The sequence below is a fragment of the Primulina eburnea genome, chromosome 13 (genome assembly GCF_022965805.1).
Source record: "Primulina eburnea isolate SZY01 chromosome 13, ASM2296580v1, whole genome shotgun sequence".
In the NCBI taxonomy this organism is placed as follows: Eukaryota; Viridiplantae; Streptophyta; class Magnoliopsida; order Lamiales; family Gesneriaceae; genus Primulina; species Primulina eburnea.
In genome coordinates, this window is record NC_133113.1 from 1100313 (window position 1) to 1122666 (window position 22354).

Consider the following 22354-nt stretch of genomic DNA (forward strand, 5'->3'; position numbering starts at 1 on the left):
ATTTGAAGGGGTTTACAAAGCTAAGTGGTGGGCCTAATTCTTGGAGGATTGGAGGTGGAAGCTTGTAGATTTTTCAACCAAGAAGAGCTAAAGTATTTATACTTTAGTTGGTGACATTCATCAACTCTAAGGGGTTGATAGGTAAATCACTTGAACACCCTATGTATGTATTATGGTGTTTGAATGTAAATATTGCACAAATAAGGGGTGGCCGAAATTTTGCTCTAAAAATTTAAAATTTTTGCTTCCGTTGCGTTTCCGGCCACCGTAACCGGTCCGCTTTCACGCCCGTGGATGTGGTGCACGACGGGTGGGGAGGAAATTAAACCCGGATTTGCCGAAAAGACAGGAGGTTTTGTCGAGCACTCCTTTGGCTTAGTCGAGCTTGCATTACAAGCCAATGCGGGATTCCGGCATGGCTAGGACGGCGAGAGCTATAAGTAGAGAGTGAATTGCACCGAGTCCAAGCATGAATCTACAGCCTAGATATGTTGGGAGCTTTGAGAATGCATAATTAGAGACACAACCTAGCAGTATATAAACATGCTAAGCTGCAGTGACAAGTTATTAACTTAAATTGGCGTCGCTTGTAAATTTGTCATATTACGATTTCGATTATTTGATTATCAAATTTCAATCTTAATATGTTAATTATTAAAAAAAGGGGCAAACTTATCCAGAGTCGCACCAATCAAATAATTTATTTTTAAAATTTAGATTTCTTGCCTGAAATTTGAATTTTAAACTCCAAGAAATCTTTGGTTGATTTGAATATTCTTATTATATTCTCGTAAACTTAATGTCTCTCCCAATTATTTTCGGACAGCTAGCTAAGCTAAAAACTGACCTATGAAATATTTTCCATGATGACCAATTATGTCACTTTCTTTACGAGAAAAACTAATTAGTAACAACATAGTAAAGTAAATTAAGATTAAGATGCTAATGTCATTGTATTACAAGCCTGCCATGTTCTTTAAACTAAGTCCCATATTCTAATTCTGGTCAAGAAATTATAGGGGCTTTTTAATTTATAACACGACTATTTAAAAATTGTCTCCGTTGATTTTAAATTAATTATGTTAGGAAAATTATTTGTTCATATAAAAAACAATATTTAGAAACCAGAACTCACAAATAAAAAATATAAGAAATAAACCATTCATTGTTTCTGTTAGTCAAATTTTTTTTTTTAAAAAAAATGAATTTAAAAAAATATTTTACTTCAACTCAAACAACCCTTTGACCTTTACTATATCTTTTAGGGAAAAAACAAAATAAATCTGATTCTTGCATGCACCCTTTGAGTTTAATATTATAACACGGCCTGCCTAAATGTGCTGTTATTTGGATGAAAATCAAATCTTTTTATCTGCCATAAACATGGAATTTAGCAAGTCAAACAATAAAATTTAAATCACCAGTCACCTTTTTCTCCCTTTTTTAACTTCTTCATGTCAAATGAACAAAAGGGGCACTTGTGGGCTCTGAATTTGTGCTTCTCCGTTTCTCAGCCTTGCCCTTTATCCTTAAAAAGATAAAAAGAATAAAAAAATGTGCATGTTTCAGGCACATGTATGATGATTCTCCACCCTTTATTTTGAAAAAAATTGGCCTTTTTGTGTCGTGGAACATCCATTTCTGGTTTGAGAATGTGTACCACCTTTCTGTAAGGTAATAAGTGTTGCTTTGTTCACTTTCTTGTATTATCTCTTTCTTTGACAGTACTCTTTTTATTGATTTCTACTAAGGCAGGTTTGGAGTGAGTATGCTCCTGTTTTTTTTTTTTAACTTTTTATGATTGCCCGGCTGACAAGTTTTAAGATTTCAATTCGGGTTTAGAAGTTCACATTCTTTTGTTCTAAATTTAAACAATCTGATGTTTTTGTGTTTCTTGATTCCATTATAATTTTTGAGGTTCATGAACTATAGATGATAGAATATGGGATTCTTTTGCCACAATGGAAAAGTTGAAATTTCGTGTAGTTCTATGATTTATGCAAATGCAAGATGACAGCTCACCTCTCACCCCATCCCTGTTGCTCTGTTAAATTCCGAGTCCACCCCGAACCTGCTCGGATTTAGGTGTTATGCTGGTAATGGTGAAAAGTTATGTCTCTCAGGTATGGCCTAAAGGGTATGTGCTTGTTTTAGTAAATTTGTCCCTTTCTTGTGGGAAATGGTGATTTATCTTAGTAAAATGACCAAGAAAAATGGGTAGGTATCAGTGATCTAAGACATGGCTCGAGTCATTCATGCGTAACAAGATGAATATACTTTGTATTTGAGCAGACTGAAATGATTGCTTCATGTGTAGTTATTGATATCTTAGACTTTATCACAGGTTCTAACGGGTTAGTCAACCATTTCTAACTCCACAGCCAAATATGAAGTCGAAATTCAAAGTTGGGTGGCGATCTATCATTCCTCTGAATATGCAACGCGAGTCTGCCTCGAGCTTTTGCGTGTTCCCTCGTGTGGAGTTTGAAAACTGCAATTCTGGCCAAGCTCCAGTGTATCTAAACGTATACGACTTAACGCCCTTGAACGCATATTTCTGTTGGGCTGGCATTGGCGTCTTTCACTCTGGCTTAGAAGGTAGGCCGGCTTAAATTTACGCACATTTTCATGATTCTTGCCATATATACTGATCATTTTGCAGTTGGCACTTTAACTGCTCGCTTGCTGTATGTAACAGTGCACGGGGTCGAATATGCATTTGGAGCACTTGACTATCCCACAAGTGGTATCTTTGAAGTTGAGCCTAGGCATTGTCCTGGATTTAGATTTCGGAAGTCGATTTACATGGGAACAACGTACTTGAATCCGCATCAAGTCAGGGAATTCTTGAAATACCAATCAAGAAAATACTATGGTGATACTTATCACTTGATTGTGAAGAACTGCAACCATTTCTCCGAGGACATATGCCACCAGCTGACAAGAAACCGGATCCCGAAATGGGTTAATCGCCTTGCAAGAATGGGTTGTTTATCTTATTTTACATTATATCCCATTTTGTCAAAAACTTCAATTATCTTACTTGATGATTAAAGTTTCCTGTAGCTTATATCTGCACTTTGCTATTGCAGGTTCATTATGCAACTGTATACTTCCGGGGTCGCGTAAAACGACTATGTCGCCTGATGATGGGAATGATCAAGGCTCGGAGTGGGAGAATAAGAGTTTAAGAAGAAGCTCTGTGAACTGCATCTCTTCAATTTCCATGCACCAGGCAGAAAGAGAAGTAACAATATCATCAATCTTCTTGCATTTACATTACAAAGATTGCCTGCCTCCTTTAGATTTGAAGAAAGAAACCTCTTTTAAGGTTTAGGAAAATAGAATTCCATGTTCCAAATGAGTTATCTTTGTTTTGATTTCTTACTCATAGATTCCATTTTTGTCACAATATTGTGATTTTAGCCATCCCTAAAGTGTGTCCTGTGTTGATATACTTTCATGTTGATTTAAAGATATTTTAGTTTGATAGAATTGCCATTTTGGTCTCATAATTTATACATTTTTTTTATTTTTAATCATATAACTCGTATTATTAGTCAGCACACATTCTTAGTATGTTAAATTATATTTTTCATATTTAATTATCTTTTCAATGTTGAGGTGTCTGAAAATATTGACCTAATATGTAAAGTCATCATCATCTAGTGAAAAATGACTAAAATTGAAAAAAAAAATTCAAATTATTGGACTAAAATAATGAATTAATCGATAACAAGATTAAAAATAAAAAAAATGTACAAATCAAGGGACAAAAATGTAACTTTTCCTTTTATTTCTAACACCAAAAAGGGAAGTATTACTTGATGATTCTTCAAAAAATTTCAAGCATGCAAAGGTCCACAAAATTTTGATTAAATCAAAAAATTCAATTTAATTTTCGGTCATTTGTATAGAATATCGCAAAAATTTATTTAAAAAAATCCTTGAACCACATAATCAGAAATATAAAAAAATTTGAAAAATTAAATATTAATTACATCCATCATCATCATCATCATCATCATCATCATCATTATTATTATTATTTTGAAACAATTTCGATTATTTTATTTAAAATTTCTGTTAAATAGTCCAAAGTTTTTAGGTTACCTGAAAAAAAAATTGATTTTGCACGATTTGATTCGATCGGTAATCGAGCTCGAAGCACACTCGGTTAATGCTTCGCAATAACGAATACAAGCATTGTAAACTAGGTTCGAAATTACCAACTTCCATAACCAGTAAAAATTCGAGGTCATTCAGAATTCATGCTTGAGAAAAATACGGTTCCGACAGACAAAAAACCAATGAATTTAGTATATAACACCAATAACGCACACAAAAAAAAGGTCATATTTGTTCAGGCGAGATCAACCAACTCCTAGACTTGTTTTACCTAATTTACACAGTTTGCTATCTTAATACTTCTGGATTAACATACTATATTCTGTCACAACTACACATCTAACCTGATACTAACTGATCAGTAATAAATGCACAATGCTGATAGTCAGCAGGAACGTTATCCGTTCCAATTTCCAGCTACGACTGGTTATGCACGCACGAGAATGAACCTACCTAAAGAACAACCGCCACAAGTTACAGTTACCTTTCATGATCCTCGTGCCTTATCTGGAAGCCGAGAGAGTTCCTTATCAGCAAAATGAAGAAGCCTTCGAAGTCTTAAAACCATGTCACAATGGAAAGGCAGGGCAGTTCGTCTCTCCAAGTAGGCAGGGCTAACTGTCATCCACGATAAAGCATGAAGTTCTGCTGCTAAAGTTTCGAGAATCAAGTGCTTCTCAGCTTCAAAATCTTTGGCATCAGAGTTTACTCCCTTTCCTGATACCTTGGTGACACCCTTGGCTGATTTTTCTTGATTTAAGTTGCCACTTCCATAGTAGTCGATTAAATTGACAGAAAGGACCGAAGGCCATTCATCTTTTGAAAGGGTTCTGGAATCTTTCCTCATGGAAGGTACAGCTTTTGAAACGACAAAACCAGTGGATAAGGGAATTGCAGACCCTTTGCTGTGCAAGAGGTGAGCGAGAGGAGGGGACTCTGCAGTGAGACATGTAGGGAGCTGAAGAACTGCAGGAGGCAGAGAACGTATGCTTGGTGATGGGATTAAAATGTAAGATGCAGAAGTAGAGCCAAGGGATTTCACAGGAGTATATCCTTCGAGATAGCCTGACTGGCTTGACATGACACTGCCTTGATTTGACCCTGCAACGATGCAATGATTACATCAAAAGGTACAGTAAAAGCAATAGTTAACAATCATAATATGACAAAATAATTGGGGACCAAATGAAAGTTCAATCAAGGAGCAGAGTGTTAGCTGCTCTAGACACTAGATAACTCCTAATTTCTGTAAACAATAAAAATGAAAAGATATGGGCCTAAAAGCAAAATATGACCAAATAATGGAATGAATTTGTCTGAAGATGAAAGCAGAACGTGCAGCAGAAAATGCAATCAAAGTACCAGGATATGTAGAATCTGCTTGATACACTAGTTGTAGGGAGTGATCAATCGAGACTGAAACAAAGCTAATGTTCTGCACCCACTGCAGTATGCCCTTCGAATTGTCCAACACTGCGTGCCCGCCCATTAGCTGTTTTCTGGAGGAAGCTTGCCCCATACCACCTTTCATGAAGGACGAAGACTTGGGATGAGGACTAGACAATGAACTTGGTGAAGAAGGTAACGTTCTGTCTTGAATTAAACTCATCTCCTGCTGCTGCAAAGAAGTTCCATTGCTACTAGGAGGAATCCCATCCGGGAACGACCGTCGAAGCTGCACAGACCACTTCTTAACGTCGGATCCCCCAGCTGAATACAAAGCTTTCTGCCACTCTACAGGAAGACGAGTTTGGTTGAGATCAGAGATTCGATAGGGAATGGCTAACGATGTCGACATTAGGTTGGTTTAATCAATGGAATTGCTAATGATGTCAGAAGTTTAGTAGCATTGAAACCAATAATCTTGCTTAAAATTTCGTTTTACTTAAAACGCCAAAAAGAAGATGATATCATCACCAGCAGGTTCTCACTATGCCTATGAGTTACTTGTTTAAGGATCGCAGAAAAGAAAGAAAAATGCAAAATGATTATCAAGCCTAATAACCAGAAAGGAAGAGAGGATTCAAGCCAAAATTTGAGTCGGTAAAACACAAAATGGAAAAAAAGCAAATTCATTACCCTGGCACTCCAGCTCAAAATAACATCCAACTCGCGTGATAACAAGATCTCTAGGCTTAGCAATACAAATATCAGGAGAACAAGCCTGAAGAATCAGGCATCCTTGTTGCAGTATTTGAATAAAAAGGGACTGCAGACCCTTGGTGTCTTGCCGACTGCTGATACCTCCAAACGGGTAGACGTAACTATCGAGCAGTTCTCCTCTCGAATCAGTCCATATGGACACCATCCAACGCCAATCCTCAGTCCACCCATAACAACAATGCAGACTGGGGAGTGCTTTTTGATGAACAGATGCAAAACCATCTGAATCCAGGGCATCAGGCTGACTATTACGAGCATTATCTCCACTACCTGATGATGCAGAACTCTGCACAAAGCTAGTACTTGCACAATCATCTGATAATGGCTTCGATAAATCAAAAGAAGGATTCCCCAAAAAGGGAGAAACCCCACGGTCAAGGGAACCAGGTTCTGCGAGGATAAAAAGTGGCTCAAATAAACAACGAATATCGTCCAGGGAAAAGACATCTCCTGTTCTGTTGGGATCACATCCAAGTCCCCCACCCCTTGCTGTGTGCCAAGAGTTATCCCACGTACCTGGTCTCAAGCTTGCATCAAGTTCATTTTCTCTCTGGAGAGGTGGTCCCACAATCCGAGGACCGACACAGTCCTTCCACATACCTGGTGAAGCCATTTGCATTAGGGCTGAATGAGACCTTCCTGGTAGAGATAAACTAGGCAAAGTCTCTGTGGAGACTCCACGTGATATTCGGCGAGCTTTATTGTAAACTGTGAAAGCAGTTTCCTTCAAAATGATGAGCTCATTAAGTGACGGACTAGTTACCCTAAAAATGGCATCAACTGTCACAATTTGCAGTACCAACTTAGGGATGCTAAATCCTGTGAGAGTTAATACATTAGAAAATGACTCATCCACAGCCGCTGAGTAACTCAATGCTTTTGCAACTTGATTGTTCATCAAGGATCTCCTCTCTTTATCAGAAGACCGAACGATTGATCCAATAGCAATGGAGGATTCAACCACAGTTTGTAGAACTGCAAGAGGCTCAGGAAAGGGGCATATCACATAAACTACCTGATCCAAGGACCAAAACAGACAAAAACAATTATCAGCAGGTACTTTGTGGTCCATTTTAGGGCATGAAAGACAAAATGCTCAAGCATTGAGAACTTAAAATAAGATTGATCGTAAAGGGTTATGAGCATTCCAATTCGAGAGCTAAAAAACGAACTTAAGAACCCAATAAAAAGAATATAGTAATGTTACGAGGCTCAACCAAAAAATGAAGGTTTTAACACAAGATCGGTTAAATATAAGTCAATAGTATGATAAAGATATATTGAAGAGTATAAAATTCAGATTTCAGGCATCTATTACATATATACTCTAATTTTTAAATAAGACAACGTCGCAAATAAAAGGTTTCTATTATTTATATGCTTCACAAGCTCAGTAAAATTTGCCATTAGCAAATAAAAGACAGATCCTAATGCTCGAAATAATAATATGAGGTTAATGTTAGTCAAGGTTTGAACTCTTTAATTAGGTATTCCTCATAGTTCTAAGCACTTGAGAAAAATAAGGCTTGGGGTACTTTATTCAAGAACATGAAGGAATCAGATACACAGATGTGAAGTTGAGCACAATTCAAGAGAATGGCAAGAAATACAAACTGAGGCAGAGGTACAGCTGCAAGACAACTTTACCTAACGATCCTATTAATTAAATGGCGATATACTTACAATTTTAAAAGATAAATGCCAGCTGATTTGGACAGTTGAAGTTACACGTCCTACTTTTAGAGATCAGGTACTTGGTAATTTATAAAAAAATTATTTTAGAAAGAGAGCATTTGCTACGACAAATAAGACAAGGACATTAACAACTTACAGTGCATGGTCCGCCATTTCTTTCCTTGGTATTCGTGATTGTAGATGAACCAAGTTTCAAGGTTTTGAGAACCTTGGAAAGAGTCTTTAGAAAGCAAGTCAGATCCCAGCCATTGGACAGAGAGAGAAAATAATCACTAATCGAACCCAGCATAGATGCATTATTTGTATCTATCTTCATCGATTGGGGACAATCAAGCAAGACAAAACCAGGAGTAGTAATTTTTCCAGAATCTATTTCCATCTCATTCCCAAGACTTTGGGGCGCATGTGTTCCCAGCTTGCAAGTTTCATAAACTAGGAGAAAAGGCCATATCAAGTCATGAAACACACATTTAATGTCAGAGATACATGTTCGCTCACCAAAAAAAAAAAAGACAAACCAAAATATACATTTATAGAAGATTCCAAGCTTTAAACATAGGATGCCTTTAAGATGTAATCCATGACAAGTCAATCAAGCTGACATAAAGACACTACTCTGGGTGGAATCAAATTAAAAGAAACACGCGGCTTCTCCTGAAAGCCAGTGCAAACATATATACAATTTTCAGACAAAAATGTTAATTTAACATGCAAAAACCTGGCAAATAAAAACCTGCGAAAAAAGTATAGGCGTCCAACACCACCAAAAGAAATCCTAAATCCATCAGACGCATTTGGAAATGTATAGTCATGACTGCTAATCAGGACAATATTTCTGGTGGTTCCAGTTGACTTTTGCAAATATTCAACAAATATTTTTTGGAATCATTGTATTAGGGTATACATCAGTCCACAACTCAAAATGCAGGGGGCAATCTGTTTCCCAAGCAATGCAAATTGAGCTACTTGAACTTTACCCACACAACCCATAAAAGAAGATGCTAAAAAGCCTATTCATCCCCAAAGAAAAGCCTTGTACATCCACAAAAACTACTTTAACATAATGATGGGCATAAATTACCTTCATTCGATAGTTCAAACTTACTGAGGAATGAGGAAGTTACGCATTTAATTCATATTAAAACATATTAAAAAAAGAAATTAAACAATAATTTGAAACTGCCATAGAAAAATCAGGCCATCTATAAATCATCAATGTGAAAGAAACTCAAGTCATGCACCATTGTGCAAATAAAATAATTAGAGACATTAAAAAGAGAAGAATAAGAAGACAATTCACCAGCACTAACCAGTTCCAAGCTGCAGGAAAAAGTCTGTGGCTGCTGTAATGAGTGGATCAATATTTGGACATACAACATAGTAGTTCATCTACCAGAGGAAAAAGGTGTAATTCAGCAATACCATCACAGTAAAATTAGAAAGACACAAGAGCGATCCACGAGTCTTGACAACACTGATATATACATCAAACAAGGTAGCAGAAAAGCTTGCCCTGTGAAAGGTAATAAATCTCACATGTTTTGGAGTTGCATATGGTTCAAGGGGAGCCTTTTCCCAGATTTGTAAGGAGCTAACTGATGTCTTAAGCCAATCATCTTGGTACCTATAAGGATAAAATATCTTATATGGTCATTCTGAATAACAATACGAAAAACAATAATACTCATAATTTATAGCAATAAAATAAAATATAAATGTACAAAAAAATACCCATATTCCATGTCATGCAATTATTTACTTTTTACATGAATTACAGCTAAACAAGTTATGGTGCACAAGACAAGAAACAATCTGTTTGAAATCCCACATCCTATTATGTTGTATCGGCCAAACTGTGCGGCATCCTAACAACGATGAGACGATGACATAGCACAATTTTATACCCATTTAAGAAATAAATCGATTTACTTTTACAAGTAAATTAAATAAACACAATACAGTTCTTCAGATTCAACATGTTATACAGATCAAGAAATATTATGCATTCAAGGAAAATGATTGCCGTAAAAAAGTAAATAACAGGTGTACCCAACAAGTATGGAAGGAAATGGAACTACAGAAACTGTGGGGCGAAACCGTGCATCCGACTCCAATAAAGAAGTGTCCTGGTTTAAATTCCTTTCACTTGCCTCATCCCCTCTGGTTCCATCTAATGAAACAAAAACTGGATAACATTCCAACAAGTAATGTAAGGCCACAAATCATTTGTCAAGCATAATCAAACCTTTTTGGGAAGATGCTCCACCAACAGATGACATAGATGGGCTCATGGGTTCTCCAACTGAGAGTGTTATTGTACTAGAAGAATCCCGACAATCACTAACACTTGCAGTAGATTCTGAAGAAAATCCATTGCATGTTATTCCTAATTCATTGGGTTGGTTGCGGCCCCTGCACCAATCAATAACAGATAGAGGACCATCGACACAGCTAAATGCAGATTTTAGAGCTGCTTTCATGTCTGATTGCAACAAACTAATAGTTAGAGATGCCTGAACCTGAAAACGATTATGCAATTTGATAAAAATCAGACAATGATAAAAAACTGATAACAATAATATTGTATTCAAATGGCAGTGACAGAAGTTTGCACTGAACAAGTCACTGCAGTATTTTAGTATAGCTTAAGGAAACAAAATATATGTGAACTACATTGGTATTGAGCTCATCTTTATCTCAAAAGTACACCATGATAAAACAATTCACAGAAACCTTAATCCACTAAATCACAAGTGAAACACAATAAAGGAAATATCTATTTTATAACCATTTGCATCCACTTAAAAAAAATAATGAAACAATCAAATTCTGAAACCAATAAACGATTTGCCTCTGTCATTAACAATCCAATTTCACTTTTTTTTAACAAACTAAAATTTCCAAGATATAAAGACAATTTTCAAAAAGTCAGTGATATTGATAGTTATTAGGGACATCTGCAATACTTGAAAGTCATTTCGACCCCTCCATCTCATAGATAGGAATGCAAGAAGGATGAATCCAGAACTCTGATCCAAAATTATCTTGACTTGTTCCCTCACAACACCCATATTCACATTATTACTTGGAAAATTCATCCTTCTTATTAATTAAAATTCAACTCATCATCATTCAATAAATCAGACCCTAGAGAAAAGGAAACCAAACTCCATAACAATAGGATTCTTACATCAACAGAGAGTGGATCAAGGAGCTCCACACCAGCAATATCCAAGGAATGACAAGAAGCCAAAACTCCTCCACAACCAGCATGGACCATAGAGGGTCCACAAGAAAACCCACGCCTACACTGCTCTTGAAGTGCAAGCAAACCATAAGGCCCATCACCACAATCAGCATCCAGAGACACATCAACAAATGAAGTAGCTTGTTGCACAAGCAACGCTATGCCATCAAGAAATTCCTGAAGTGGTTGCCGAAGTCCATAAGAAAGCATGGTTTCTTCGATGAATGAATTGTGCGGCATGGATGGACAAACTTCCACAGTTGGAGTACTTGTTTTTGTAACTTTAGAAATTCCAACAGAACGCCAAACACCAACGGGTGCACTCAATGGCCCATCAAGTATTCCTCCATCCATATCACCAGCTATCCTAACAGGTATAGTTTCTTTCTTTCTAAACTCAGATTTACTTGAAATATTGTCCACCATGATGCCTGGATCAACATGGACCTGATTGGACATGCCACTTGCAGGCAACCCGTTCAAGACTGCAGAGGAAAATTTGCTAGGAGACAACAATGCATGCCGCAGCCTGCACATGGTAGCCTGGCACAAGAGGCATTCAGTTTCTGTTGCAAGGACGGTCCTAGAAGATAGAAGAAAATTATCTTCCCTCAACGAGCCATCGCTTATTTCGGAATTTGTCTGAGTGAGAACAGAAAATTGTGATGATCCAAGTCTATCGTCACCTTCATAAAAGTGATTGTCACGGTTAGGGAGCTTTCCAATTATTTGCCTGTTTCCTTTGTCAACGTGTGTGTAGTATTTCTTTAATTTTAAAGTGGAATTAGAATCATTCTTTTCAGTGCACGCTTTCATGCTTGAATGCATCATAGACTTCTCATCAGATCCATCATAGAAAGGAGAAGGTGGAGTTGCAGAGTACACATAATTGTTCGAGCTTGAAGCTGAATCCACTTTGCAAGATTTAGGAACATATGGACTTTGTAGTATCACAGAGGATATCTCACTCTGAGCGGTTTCCACAGCCCCATATTCTGGAGCAAATGTCATCAGAGCTTCCGCCTTTAAAACATGATCAAACTCGCCTCTAAATGGTGGCATAGTGCAGGTGTCCAGAGCAGTAGCAGAACCCTTTATAGCCTCCTGATATTTGGTTGAGTCTTCCACAGGAGCAGGAACTGTTGGGTGATTAAAGCTATCAAAGGTTGGAAAACCTACTGGCAAAACCAATTGATCAGAGACATCCATCAGTGAGTTGCAGGGGCTGCCACCTAGCTCTCCACCATCAGATGCATGAAACGGGAGTTCATGAGACTCTGCAGTTCCTGGAGGCTTCACCATGTAACAATCAAAACATAATTTAAACTCGGATACTCTCGAGAAGGGGGACAAAAAAAGTGGATTCACAGAGTAAAACAATGAAATAATTAAAATCACAATCACTATTAGAATAATTACGACAACGGAATGAACAGAAACGATTTGAAATGTCAGTAAGAGGAATAAAATTGGGGGAGCACAAATTCTTTCTTAACACAAAATTGATCAATAAAGCTTGATAATATTCTTGATTGTGATTTTGTCCAGGAAGCTGCTGAACTGTTAATAAGATAATGTTACTGCCCTACGAAATGATAAATAAGTTAAGGTGCTGAAACAAGTTCAGTAAAGGTCCAAGCAAGTTAAAAGTAGATATTACCAAGTTACCAACTAATAAGAAAAATATATTCAGCAACATCCACATTGACAAATCAGTGCAATAGTAGTCACCATATTATTACTCTTCCTCCACCATTTCGGTTTTCTGCATGCTGAGATCTCTAGTTTAGCTCAACTTACATAAAAATTATTGGATTTTCCTCTTCTATGGGATTATCTAAAGCTGATATGATTCGCATCTGGACTTTCCACGTAATACATTAAAGAAATCTTCATATCCAACAATCTATTATCCTTACGTGATGCAACAAAGAAAAGTCAAAATTAACCAATTCATGGTATGGAAGTTTTCCAAGTCAACAGTAAACTTGACAGTGGATTCTGATGGAAAGTTCCACAGCAGAAGTTCATGCATTGGGTGAGGCATGCAAAGAAATAAAGGCTCTATAATCACACAAAATCAATTAGGATGCATCTCGTTTCATCCTCTTAATTTGATAACTTTTGTGGTTTGGGAGTCTTCCAAGTCTGAAGGTAACCACTTTTCAGAACCCCCCGAGGTACTTAGACATCTATCCCTATTTCATTTTCATTTGCAATACAATTTTATGAAGTAGTTTTTCTTAATCTAAAAAAGCATTATTACACTTTTGACAAACGGGTAGGATAGAAGGATTATCATAACTAAAACAATTTCTAAAGTTCAAAAGAGCTAAACAATCATTACCTAAAGACAAGACTAAATCATTCACACTATACACTAAAGGACCGGGATCGAATTACCTCCCCGAATGATAAAGTGTCATTCTCAAAAAAGTCACCAAAACCACCAAACTCTGACAGCAATGCTTGAATATCCATTCCCATGCCTCTATCATCGTCATCCCAACCCCAATAAGACCCAACTTGATCATTTGAAACCCTCACAATGGACGTGTTGTTGACTTCCATGGTACCATAATCACTCGTGGAAGGATTTAAAACCCCACCAGCTTGACCGAATGATTCTGATGTCCCTGTTCGTGGCCGCTTAGAACCCTGCGACTAATAAAAATGAGTATATCTAATTCTCGTAAATAACTATATTCATAAAATTTAACAGGTTAATCAAAGATAATAAAATTAGGCCTAATAGAAGCTAAGGCAAACAGCCAAAATCAACTTCGAAGAAATCATTAAAAGAAAAGCGGATGTCAGTGTCATACTGTTTTAAATGAACCGAACTGAATAAGATTAGAAAAGACAATGACAGAACAAAACTTTGGTCATCAATTTGATTTTGTAGCCATTTTTAGCTGGCATTTACATATTATGATCTTTCGGAACTATGACGACAACATAACTAGAGAGAGTACTCTTAATTAATGCAATACACACATAGATCGTCTCATCTATGACACGCTACAGATATCAGGCTTTCCAAAATAAAACGGATGATTAAACAAGGATCCAATTCCACACTGGCATAATAGCACTAAGAATCTCGATGCTCCAGTTAACTCACATAATTTGGGCATCTTCCACATTTTCTTCCACGTGCTCAACATTCAGAAATAAAATTCCCAATGCAATTTTAGGAACCCGTCTAAAATCTGCTCGTAAGAAAGATTCAGACTACTAGGAAAACTCCAACACCATATAATTTGCTATTCATGTTTTTAATCAGAATATAAAATAAAGTTGGGAAAAAAAAAATCAAAACTGTTCCATTCAAGATCAACAAATAAGCAGTTTCTCTCTCACTACTATAATAATAAAATAAATAGGAGGACAAGAAAAAATGGAAGAACCTCAAATGGTGTTAACAAACTTAAATCAACTAAAACACTCTTAGTTTTTTCTCCAGTTGCTCGCAAATTACACGGAGCATTACCATTTTGAGGTTTGCATTCTGAGATTGGCCCAACGAAGACAAACCAGACTCTCTGGACATTAAAGAATCTGCATCTGCCTCGAGATCACCAGCTCCCAGAGCCTTTCGATCACTCTCACTGGAGGAACTACTGATGCTGCAATTGCTACTACAATTACTGTTGCTACTGCTGTGATAGCCATGCTGAGAGCGAGTTCCACTTGGTTCAAGCAAAGATCCGCCCCTCGTATCCACCCACTCATCACTATCAAAACCAAAACAAAAGTGAATGAAGAAACTCAGGGATAGGATTAAAGCAGAATAACAATAAATATACGAGAAACTTGTCTCACCAATGCATAAAAATAGAACCAGACACTGATGGACCAGCCCAATTTTGCAGCCAGAATCTGAAGTTTAAGAATATGATGTTAGCTGGCCGCACAAAATATTGAAACGATCATATACAAGAAAAGAAACTTCATGTCAGAGATGAAAATATCAAGTCCGAACTTATTAAGGAACATTTTCAGACAATGCACTTTATGCCTTTTAAAGTACATTTGCTTAATGCAAAAAATAGAGGTACCATTGAAGATCGTGTAATTTGGCTATGAGGCAGGGAGAATTTATATCTGGACAAAAGGGTCACTATGTGATAGCTAGAAACCAATAACACGTGTGTGTTACATCCAGTGCAAGTTACAGTACGTCCCAGTACTTGGCTACTTGCACATAAAATATCCACATAAATATATTGCTACACTTGTTAAAATCTCTAAACCTGATCCTCCACCGTCAGAATTGAGTTCACAGGGGTGACCAGAGGGGAAAAGTTAAAGTGGGTTAGGAGAAGGGTAATTAGGTTCCAGCAAGAAAACATGAGATTCACAGCCTCCTAAAGAGTTCCTATATATCACATTATAAGGTAATTTGAATTACTAAAGAGTCCAGTACACAAATCAACAAGAACCAAACTTCAAAAACAATTTCTCCTTCACTCAACCCTGTCCCAAGCCCCATCCACATTTCTCTGAACAGTGAGTAGACCTTTCTCATCCCCCTCTTGTCATAGAAGCACAGATCAAATTTTTCGTTTACAAAAAATTATGTAGCTAATGACCAAGTGATAAGAATAAAAATAGAATTATGAAAGTAACCAAGCCACGACATGGCTTAATATGGCATATACAAACAAATAGTCCATTCAATCCTAATGGGTCAGAATTCATCAACGATAGTGATACCTCTTCAGAGCTGATCTAGCAAAAGATGTCTGCTTCACTGGAACGAGAACTGCCTCGGCAGGATATACAAAGACTTTTTCACAAACTGAAAGATTTTCTGATGACCCAATCTGAGTACCTCTCATTATAGCTGGTTCTTCAATACCAGGAGGCTGAGAGTTCTTGTGTGAGTGCACCGTCTTGTCAAGGCAGCCAACTGTAACTTCAACATAGCAGTTTTGTCCCATCAGTTGACTTGGCGGTCCAGACCCTTGAGAAGCATGGTAAGGTAGACCTACAATCCCATTTGAACCTCTAAACTTCCCAGGGCTGTAAAGATATATCAAAAGGAAGAATAAAGAAAAACCCGAGACAACATTTTAGATTTAAAAAGATAAAGATAATTACAGACGCATTCAGCAAATGCAATGTAAATAATTGGAAAAGGTTATTTGGTGACCTGCAAATTAAAATGTATAAGAACAGCAGCAAGTAGTTTAGTATGACCTCATATATACTTGCTTCACAAGATTACTTGGACAGCATCCAGTAAGCTTTCCACGCATCCCATGAGGGGAGACAACAACTGCAAGAGCATGTGTTGTACCAAATATCAGGAAGCGAATGGAAGTGAAACCAAAAAATAGGAGTTTAGGTCAGCTGAATCAATTGAAAGATGGTAGAAACTAAACAAACAATGTTCTAATATTAGAAGCTGAAAATTACTGACATACTAAAATATAAAGAGATATATATTTTTTAAGAAATTACTTTGTCAACTAAGCTTCCTCACCGGTCAACTTGACCGACACGTCTTATGTCACAATGATAGCAACAAAACATGTACTGATGACAAATTTAATACAATAAGTACCAACATAATTCTCATTTTATTCTAACTTTGAAACATCACATACAGTTTAACGACCTAAAAGTGCAAGTAGAAAAATTCAAGTCACAATTGTTATATTTTTTTCATCATCAAGAATATTACAAGCGTAATTTATCTCATGAATATGGCACATATTTGAAGAGTCATCAAAAAATTAAACATTTGATGGCCTTTCTAATTTATATTCACCAATCCACATGCAAGAAAGACGAAAAAACTTGACAATTCGTGTTGTGATGTATGAAGATGTCTGCACCAAGCAACAGACCTGATATTCTTTCATTGGCGTGCCTACTAGAACGGCTAATGAATGACTCAATGTCGCCACTTGAAAGAGCTCGAACATGCCTAAAAGGGTGAAACAATCATTTTTCACTGATGTAATATGTAGTATAGGAGTGTTGACTACATGTCTGTAACAAAATTTAATACCATTGTAACACATGAAGAAAATTAAAAGCACAAATTGTGCTGCAGTTAGTTAAAGGAGAGACTAACTTAGCAGATATAATAACATGAACAAAAATTGCTTCTTCTGTCGCAGCAAAGATGAACTCAGCAACAGGTTGACCGCGCCTACAAAGCACCAATACAACCTAATGAGAAGGGAAATTCATAAAACGTAACAGTTTCAAAACTTCAGAAAGGATAATACCAAAGTTGCAGAAATGCAATGGGTGTATATTACAGGGAGAATTGAATGGGACCAACTACACGAGTCTTATTTTTCATATTGGTTACAGCTTAAAATTTAAAGTGATCTTGCAGAATGCCAACGTGAAATTCATTTAACTAAGTATTTCGTTATGCCACAATTTTCGCTTTGAAGTAATAAACAGTTTTGTGTTAAAATCAAGACATTTGCACCTGAATATGCAAAACCTCTGTTTATAAATCACTCTTTACCACTTCCTCATTCCTTAGATGATGATAACATTCCTTATTAAAAAACTATAGAAAAAAATAATTCTAGAACAAGAGTAAAAGAGAGAACGAAATAGCTGTGGACTCTCGACTATTCAAATCAGCTCAGACATTAGAATGAGCCAAGTAATTCCACGCAGAAAATGCTCGGTTGAACCAAAACACTAGCTTGTGGAACTTGAAAACAAAATCATGCCTTTTTTCCGATGTTGGTCTTGGGCAAAATTTTGAGCGTAATAGGTCAAGATGCTCCTAATATCTCAAAATGATTACAAAAACATGATTATATGAGATTATGAACCACATCCAGACGAGGGGGGAAATATAGAACGGAACGGATACACTTTGAGTTCACTATTTCACTCTCGGATTGGATAATGATTTATTTCCATGAATGAGGTAGATAACAATGAAATAACTACCAGAATGAATATAGATTTTTTATTAAAATAACAAGTGTGTACGTGCAAATTTGCAAACACTATGGATGAGGTTTTATCTAGATTCATGCTCAGCTGGAATGCAACAAGTGTGAGAATGTCATCACTCAGCTGCATGTCTGACATGGATGTAAATAACCAATCATATGTCAGCTCCAAAAATATTAGTGGAATATGATAATGCAGCAATTTTAATTTAAATCACGATCTTCAACATTCAGACATCCAGTCTTGTAAACTATTTCTCAATACCAACATGAACTCCATCAACAAACCTGAACTGTTCTTCATTCTGTATAAATGGATGATGCTTTGAAAATACATCTCCGAATCGTACGTAAGAAAGCTCTCTAAGAGCTCTGTCAAATGAAATAAAATCATGTTAGCTAATGCTCACGTTCTTCAACCATTAAATTAACAAAAAAGGACAACACATCACCTTTCTATACAGTTCCTTAAAGCCTGGGACAAGGCAGCAGCTACTTCTTCCGAATCACCAGGAGCCACCCAAAGTCCAGATGCAAGGACTTCATGACAGAACAAAATGTAGGCATAAGCATAAAGTTGAACTAAGCAATCAAATCCAAATTACATGATCCAACGAGTTTGAAAATGGTATTAGATAGTGCTAAAATGGAAATACGGTAACTAATTGATAACATTAACACTACCGAGTAATAAATATACCTCTCAACCTAGAAACAGAAAGTTGTGCCTTCTCAGAAACAGATGAATGTTGCCCAGGGAGGAAAAGCCAGAGCTTGATCTTTTCATCTGCATCATAAGATGACAGATAACATTGAAAAAGACATTAGTGAAAAATCTATTTCATAAAACCACTTACGATCTTTACCAGGATTATGTAAACCCTGCGAAGGGTCCCAAGGACCCACAAAAGAATTGGTCCATGTACTGAGAAATCCTTCATTCTGCAGTTGGTGGTGTGCAGAAAGCACCAGGCGGGGCAAGGCATCTTTCTGGTCCAATTTCACACTTCGCAAATATCAAGCACAAAAGAAATCAGCAGAGATATATAACTCAGTCCATGATATTCAAACTGAGCCCCGAAACACTCAAAAAACAAATGTCTAACAATAAATAAAAATAGTCAAGAAAGATACTAATGGAATTAATAAAATGTAATAAACGATAACCAATTCAAGAAGTATCTATTGTCCTCAATCCACTGTTTCATTTAGGTTTAGGCATTCAATCCAACACGAAAAAACTATATACACAAGCTATGAAGAGCAGTCGGGTGATTTGTGACATAGGCCATCGATTAATCAAGTCGTCTTCTTTACTCGCATTCTTTTCAAATAATTCCAAATCCACCCACAATTAATGGTTTGTGAACACACCTCTTATCAGGAAGAATGCTAAAATCAAATTCATGGGGAAGAAACTGAAACCAAGAAACCTGGTTCAAGCCACCCTGCAGAAAAGTATAATCAAACCTATGTAAACGAGACATTCGATGAGAATGAGACTCGAAGCACCAATAAGGAAATATGACAAATGCAATCGACCACGAATAAGGCAATGTGACAAATGGCATAGAAAACGCAACACTAAAACGCGAGAACTTACAATTTTGAAAACATTGGTCCACATCATTAATTGGCCACCCTTTTGAGGCAAAATTTCTTCAACCACCACCAAAGCTCGTGGCTTTAAAACCACGTATCATGCACCTCCTCAAAAGACCTCACCCAAAGCAATTCATGGAGAACTAACTGTACACAAAATTTGTCTTCAATTAACAAGAATTCATAAAAACCAACACCAAATTAACAAAAGATCAATAACACGCAGCTAAATATTTACTTTAAAGACCAAAGATCAATCCAGCAAGCTAAAGGAAAATCAAACTACATACTGAAAATTGTCATAACTTAAAACCAATTACAGATACGCGTAGTTCTACGAAAGGATTTTTGCTGAAACTTCAACCATACAGACTCCAGTTACGATAGGGCACAAAAACATAAGTTCTGCAGTTCGCACACGTGAAAAACCAATAAACAAATCATGAAAAACGATTTTGCGTATTAAATTAACATGGGGAGATGGAGAAGCAATCACCGTTGTGCAGCAGTCGAAGATTCTTGAGATTCGAAGTACAAAATTGTGAGAGAATTTATGAGCTTTTCACTGACAGTCCTGAATGAAATCGATCAAGGGCTTTGGCAGGTGAAAGGGGACCTAAATCCAGGCATCACCTGGAATCAAAGGTTTGCGAAGGCGAAAACATCTCCATTCTCGTAGCAGACAAATATAAATTTATTTCAATTTTTATTACATGGATAAAAATATAATTATTTTCCAAATTAATGTTTCTTACTTAAATATATTTTATTTTATGAATTGAAATATAATAAATTTTTTCCCTGAAAATATAATTATTTTGTAGGAAAATCGGAGTTTGTTATTTTTTTGGACCATTTGATTTACAAACGATACATTTATACTATTTAGACATCGTTTTTATTCAATTTCCACAACAGTTCAGTGAAGTAACATTTTTTTTCTGTAACATGTAGACTTTGAAATATAGATTTTGTCACATCACACGTAATATGTAATACATATCAACTTTTATTGGAAGAAAAGTGAGCACTTGTTCCTTTCCATATACATCGACATTTACGTTGAGGGAGAAACAAGTATATATTTTTCTCTAAAAAATCTTTGATTTTCTGAGATAAGAAAAGTTATTTTTCAAAAAATGCGGATTCGAGCTACGTCTAATTTTCATTTGAGAAACAATAATCCAAATGAAAAAAAAAATGAAAATTAGTCATGATCCAGCAAATAATAACTTTAAATTTTTATTCTCTTATTCAAATTCTCTCTTGTAAACTTCGAGCACAACCAACTTCTATTTCAAATCAAGAATTAATTATAGTCACCGAGCTACAACGCTGATGGTGGATATTCTCATGCGAAAACATCACATCTACCACTCTGCCATAGAAAGAGGTTTCACCAAATAAATTATACAAGACTATAACAATCAAAGCGCAAGAAAGCTGTAAAATCAAATAATCGAAAAACAAGAAACTCACTCTCCAATTTTGGAAGTCATAGAACATTCTACTTGAATTATCACTTGTCCAAGAAGCCCTCAATTACGCTCTTTTCCATATTTACGTAACAATTTTTCTCATTCAGAAACATATGACATCGTAATCTTGTGTAAAATCATTTTTATTCTTCTTATAAATTTAGGACATTTGTTGAAAGAAAATTTGACATTTGATTCCTTTTAAATAAAAGCCGATGCCGATGTATATGAGAGGAAAAATGCGATATTTTTCCCGATTCGAAATCAGAATCAGATTGGTTGTTAAATTTCACATTATGTGTAAAGTAACAAAACTTACGATTTAAATTTTACATCTCACAAAGAAAAAATATCAATTCAGCAACTGTGGTGAAAATTTGATTAAAAAAAATGACCAAATGTCTAAATAATGGAAATATATTGAACATAGATATAAAAAAATGATAAAAGATACCGGACTAAAAACCTAAAGTGACAAACTTATACGACTAATATATCAGTTTTCCCTTATTTTGTTGGGCATAACTCATAAGAATGGATTATTGCGGGGTTTAAACTATCAGGCTACGTTTGTTTAGAGGATAAAATTATGAAATGATTAAGAGATAAATGATAAAGAAAATGATTGAAGTAGAAATATAATATATAAAGATAAAATAATATTATATTTGGTATGATGGTTAAGAATGAGATAATTTAGAATCTTTTGATGAATTGACTAAATTGCTCTTCCACTATTGCGATGGCGGTCAGCCGGCGGTGTGGTGACTGTTCGGAGGCGGCGGGCGGCGGGGATGGCGGTGGTGAGTTTGTATATAGAATAAGGATAAAATTGGAAAAATATGATAGATTAAGAGTTAGATAAATAATCCTATGGAAAGAGAAGTGATTATTTTATCTCAGTTAATATAACCTAATCATTTATAGGATGGATTGACTTGGTTAAATAAAAATCCTACCAAACATGAGATTAGATGTGTTAAAATAAAATAAACCCACCTAATCAAGAGTATCAAACACATCCTCAAAGTTATATTTTTACCACCCATTATAATTTTGAGCAGATCTCTTGTGAGACGGTCTCACGAATTTTTATCTGT

The 22354-nt window shown here is 36.1% G+C and overlaps 2 protein-coding genes across 10 annotated transcripts; one reads left to right on the plus strand and one right to left on the minus strand.

The window, feature by feature from the left end:
* The first annotated feature begins 1476 nt into the window (after window positions 1–1476).
* Window positions 1477–3430, plus strand: LOC140810837 (deSI-like protein At4g17486). 6 transcript variants are annotated; one of them, XM_073168734.1, is made up of 4 exons: window positions 1477–1674; window positions 2345–2598; window positions 2699–2986; window positions 3093–3430. In XM_073168734.1, the coding sequence occupies exons 2-4, from the start codon at window positions 2388–2390 to the stop codon at window positions 3335–3337; spliced, it is 744 nt and encodes a 247-aa protein (XP_073024835.1). In that variant the 5' UTR covers window positions 1477–1674; window positions 2345–2387; the 3' UTR covers window positions 3338–3430. The 6 variants fall into 6 exon arrangements, with proteins under 6 accessions (XP_073024835.1, XP_073024836.1, XP_073024838.1 ...); XM_073168735.1 differs by lacking the exon at window positions 1477–1674 and adding an exon at window positions 1724–1762; XM_073168737.1 differs by lacking the exon at window positions 1477–1674 and adding an exon at window positions 1747–1766.
* Window positions 3431–4298: 868 nt separating this feature from the next.
* On the minus strand, window positions 4299–20467 carry LOC140809069 (mediator of RNA polymerase II transcription subunit 13). Of its 4 annotated transcripts, none has more exons than XM_073166538.1 (23): window positions 20273–20467; window positions 19778–19919; window positions 19549–19622; window positions 19041–19180; window positions 18875–18961; window positions 18627–18714; window positions 18463–18546; window positions 17322–17399; window positions 17092–17171; window positions 16439–16517; window positions 15953–16261; window positions 15059–15115; window positions 14727–14970; window positions 13637–13897; window positions 11177–12526; window positions 10232–10505; window positions 10036–10156; window positions 9523–9610; window positions 9297–9375; window positions 8123–8418; window positions 6208–7306; window positions 5491–5862; window positions 4299–5229 (listed from the first exon to the last, which is right to left on the minus strand). In XM_073166538.1, exons 2-23 carry the CDS (start codon window positions 19802–19804, stop codon window positions 4616–4618), a joined length of 5901 nt encoding a protein of 1966 aa, XP_073022639.1. In that variant the 5' UTR covers window positions 19805–19919; window positions 20273–20467; the 3' UTR covers window positions 4299–4615. The 4 variants fall into 4 exon arrangements, with proteins under 4 accessions (XP_073022639.1, XP_073022640.1, XP_073022636.1 ...); XM_073166539.1 differs by having other exon boundaries at window positions 13637–13891; window positions 19778–19923; XM_073166535.1 differs by having other exon boundaries at window positions 19778–19923.
* Window positions 20468–22354: the final 1887 nt, after the last annotated feature.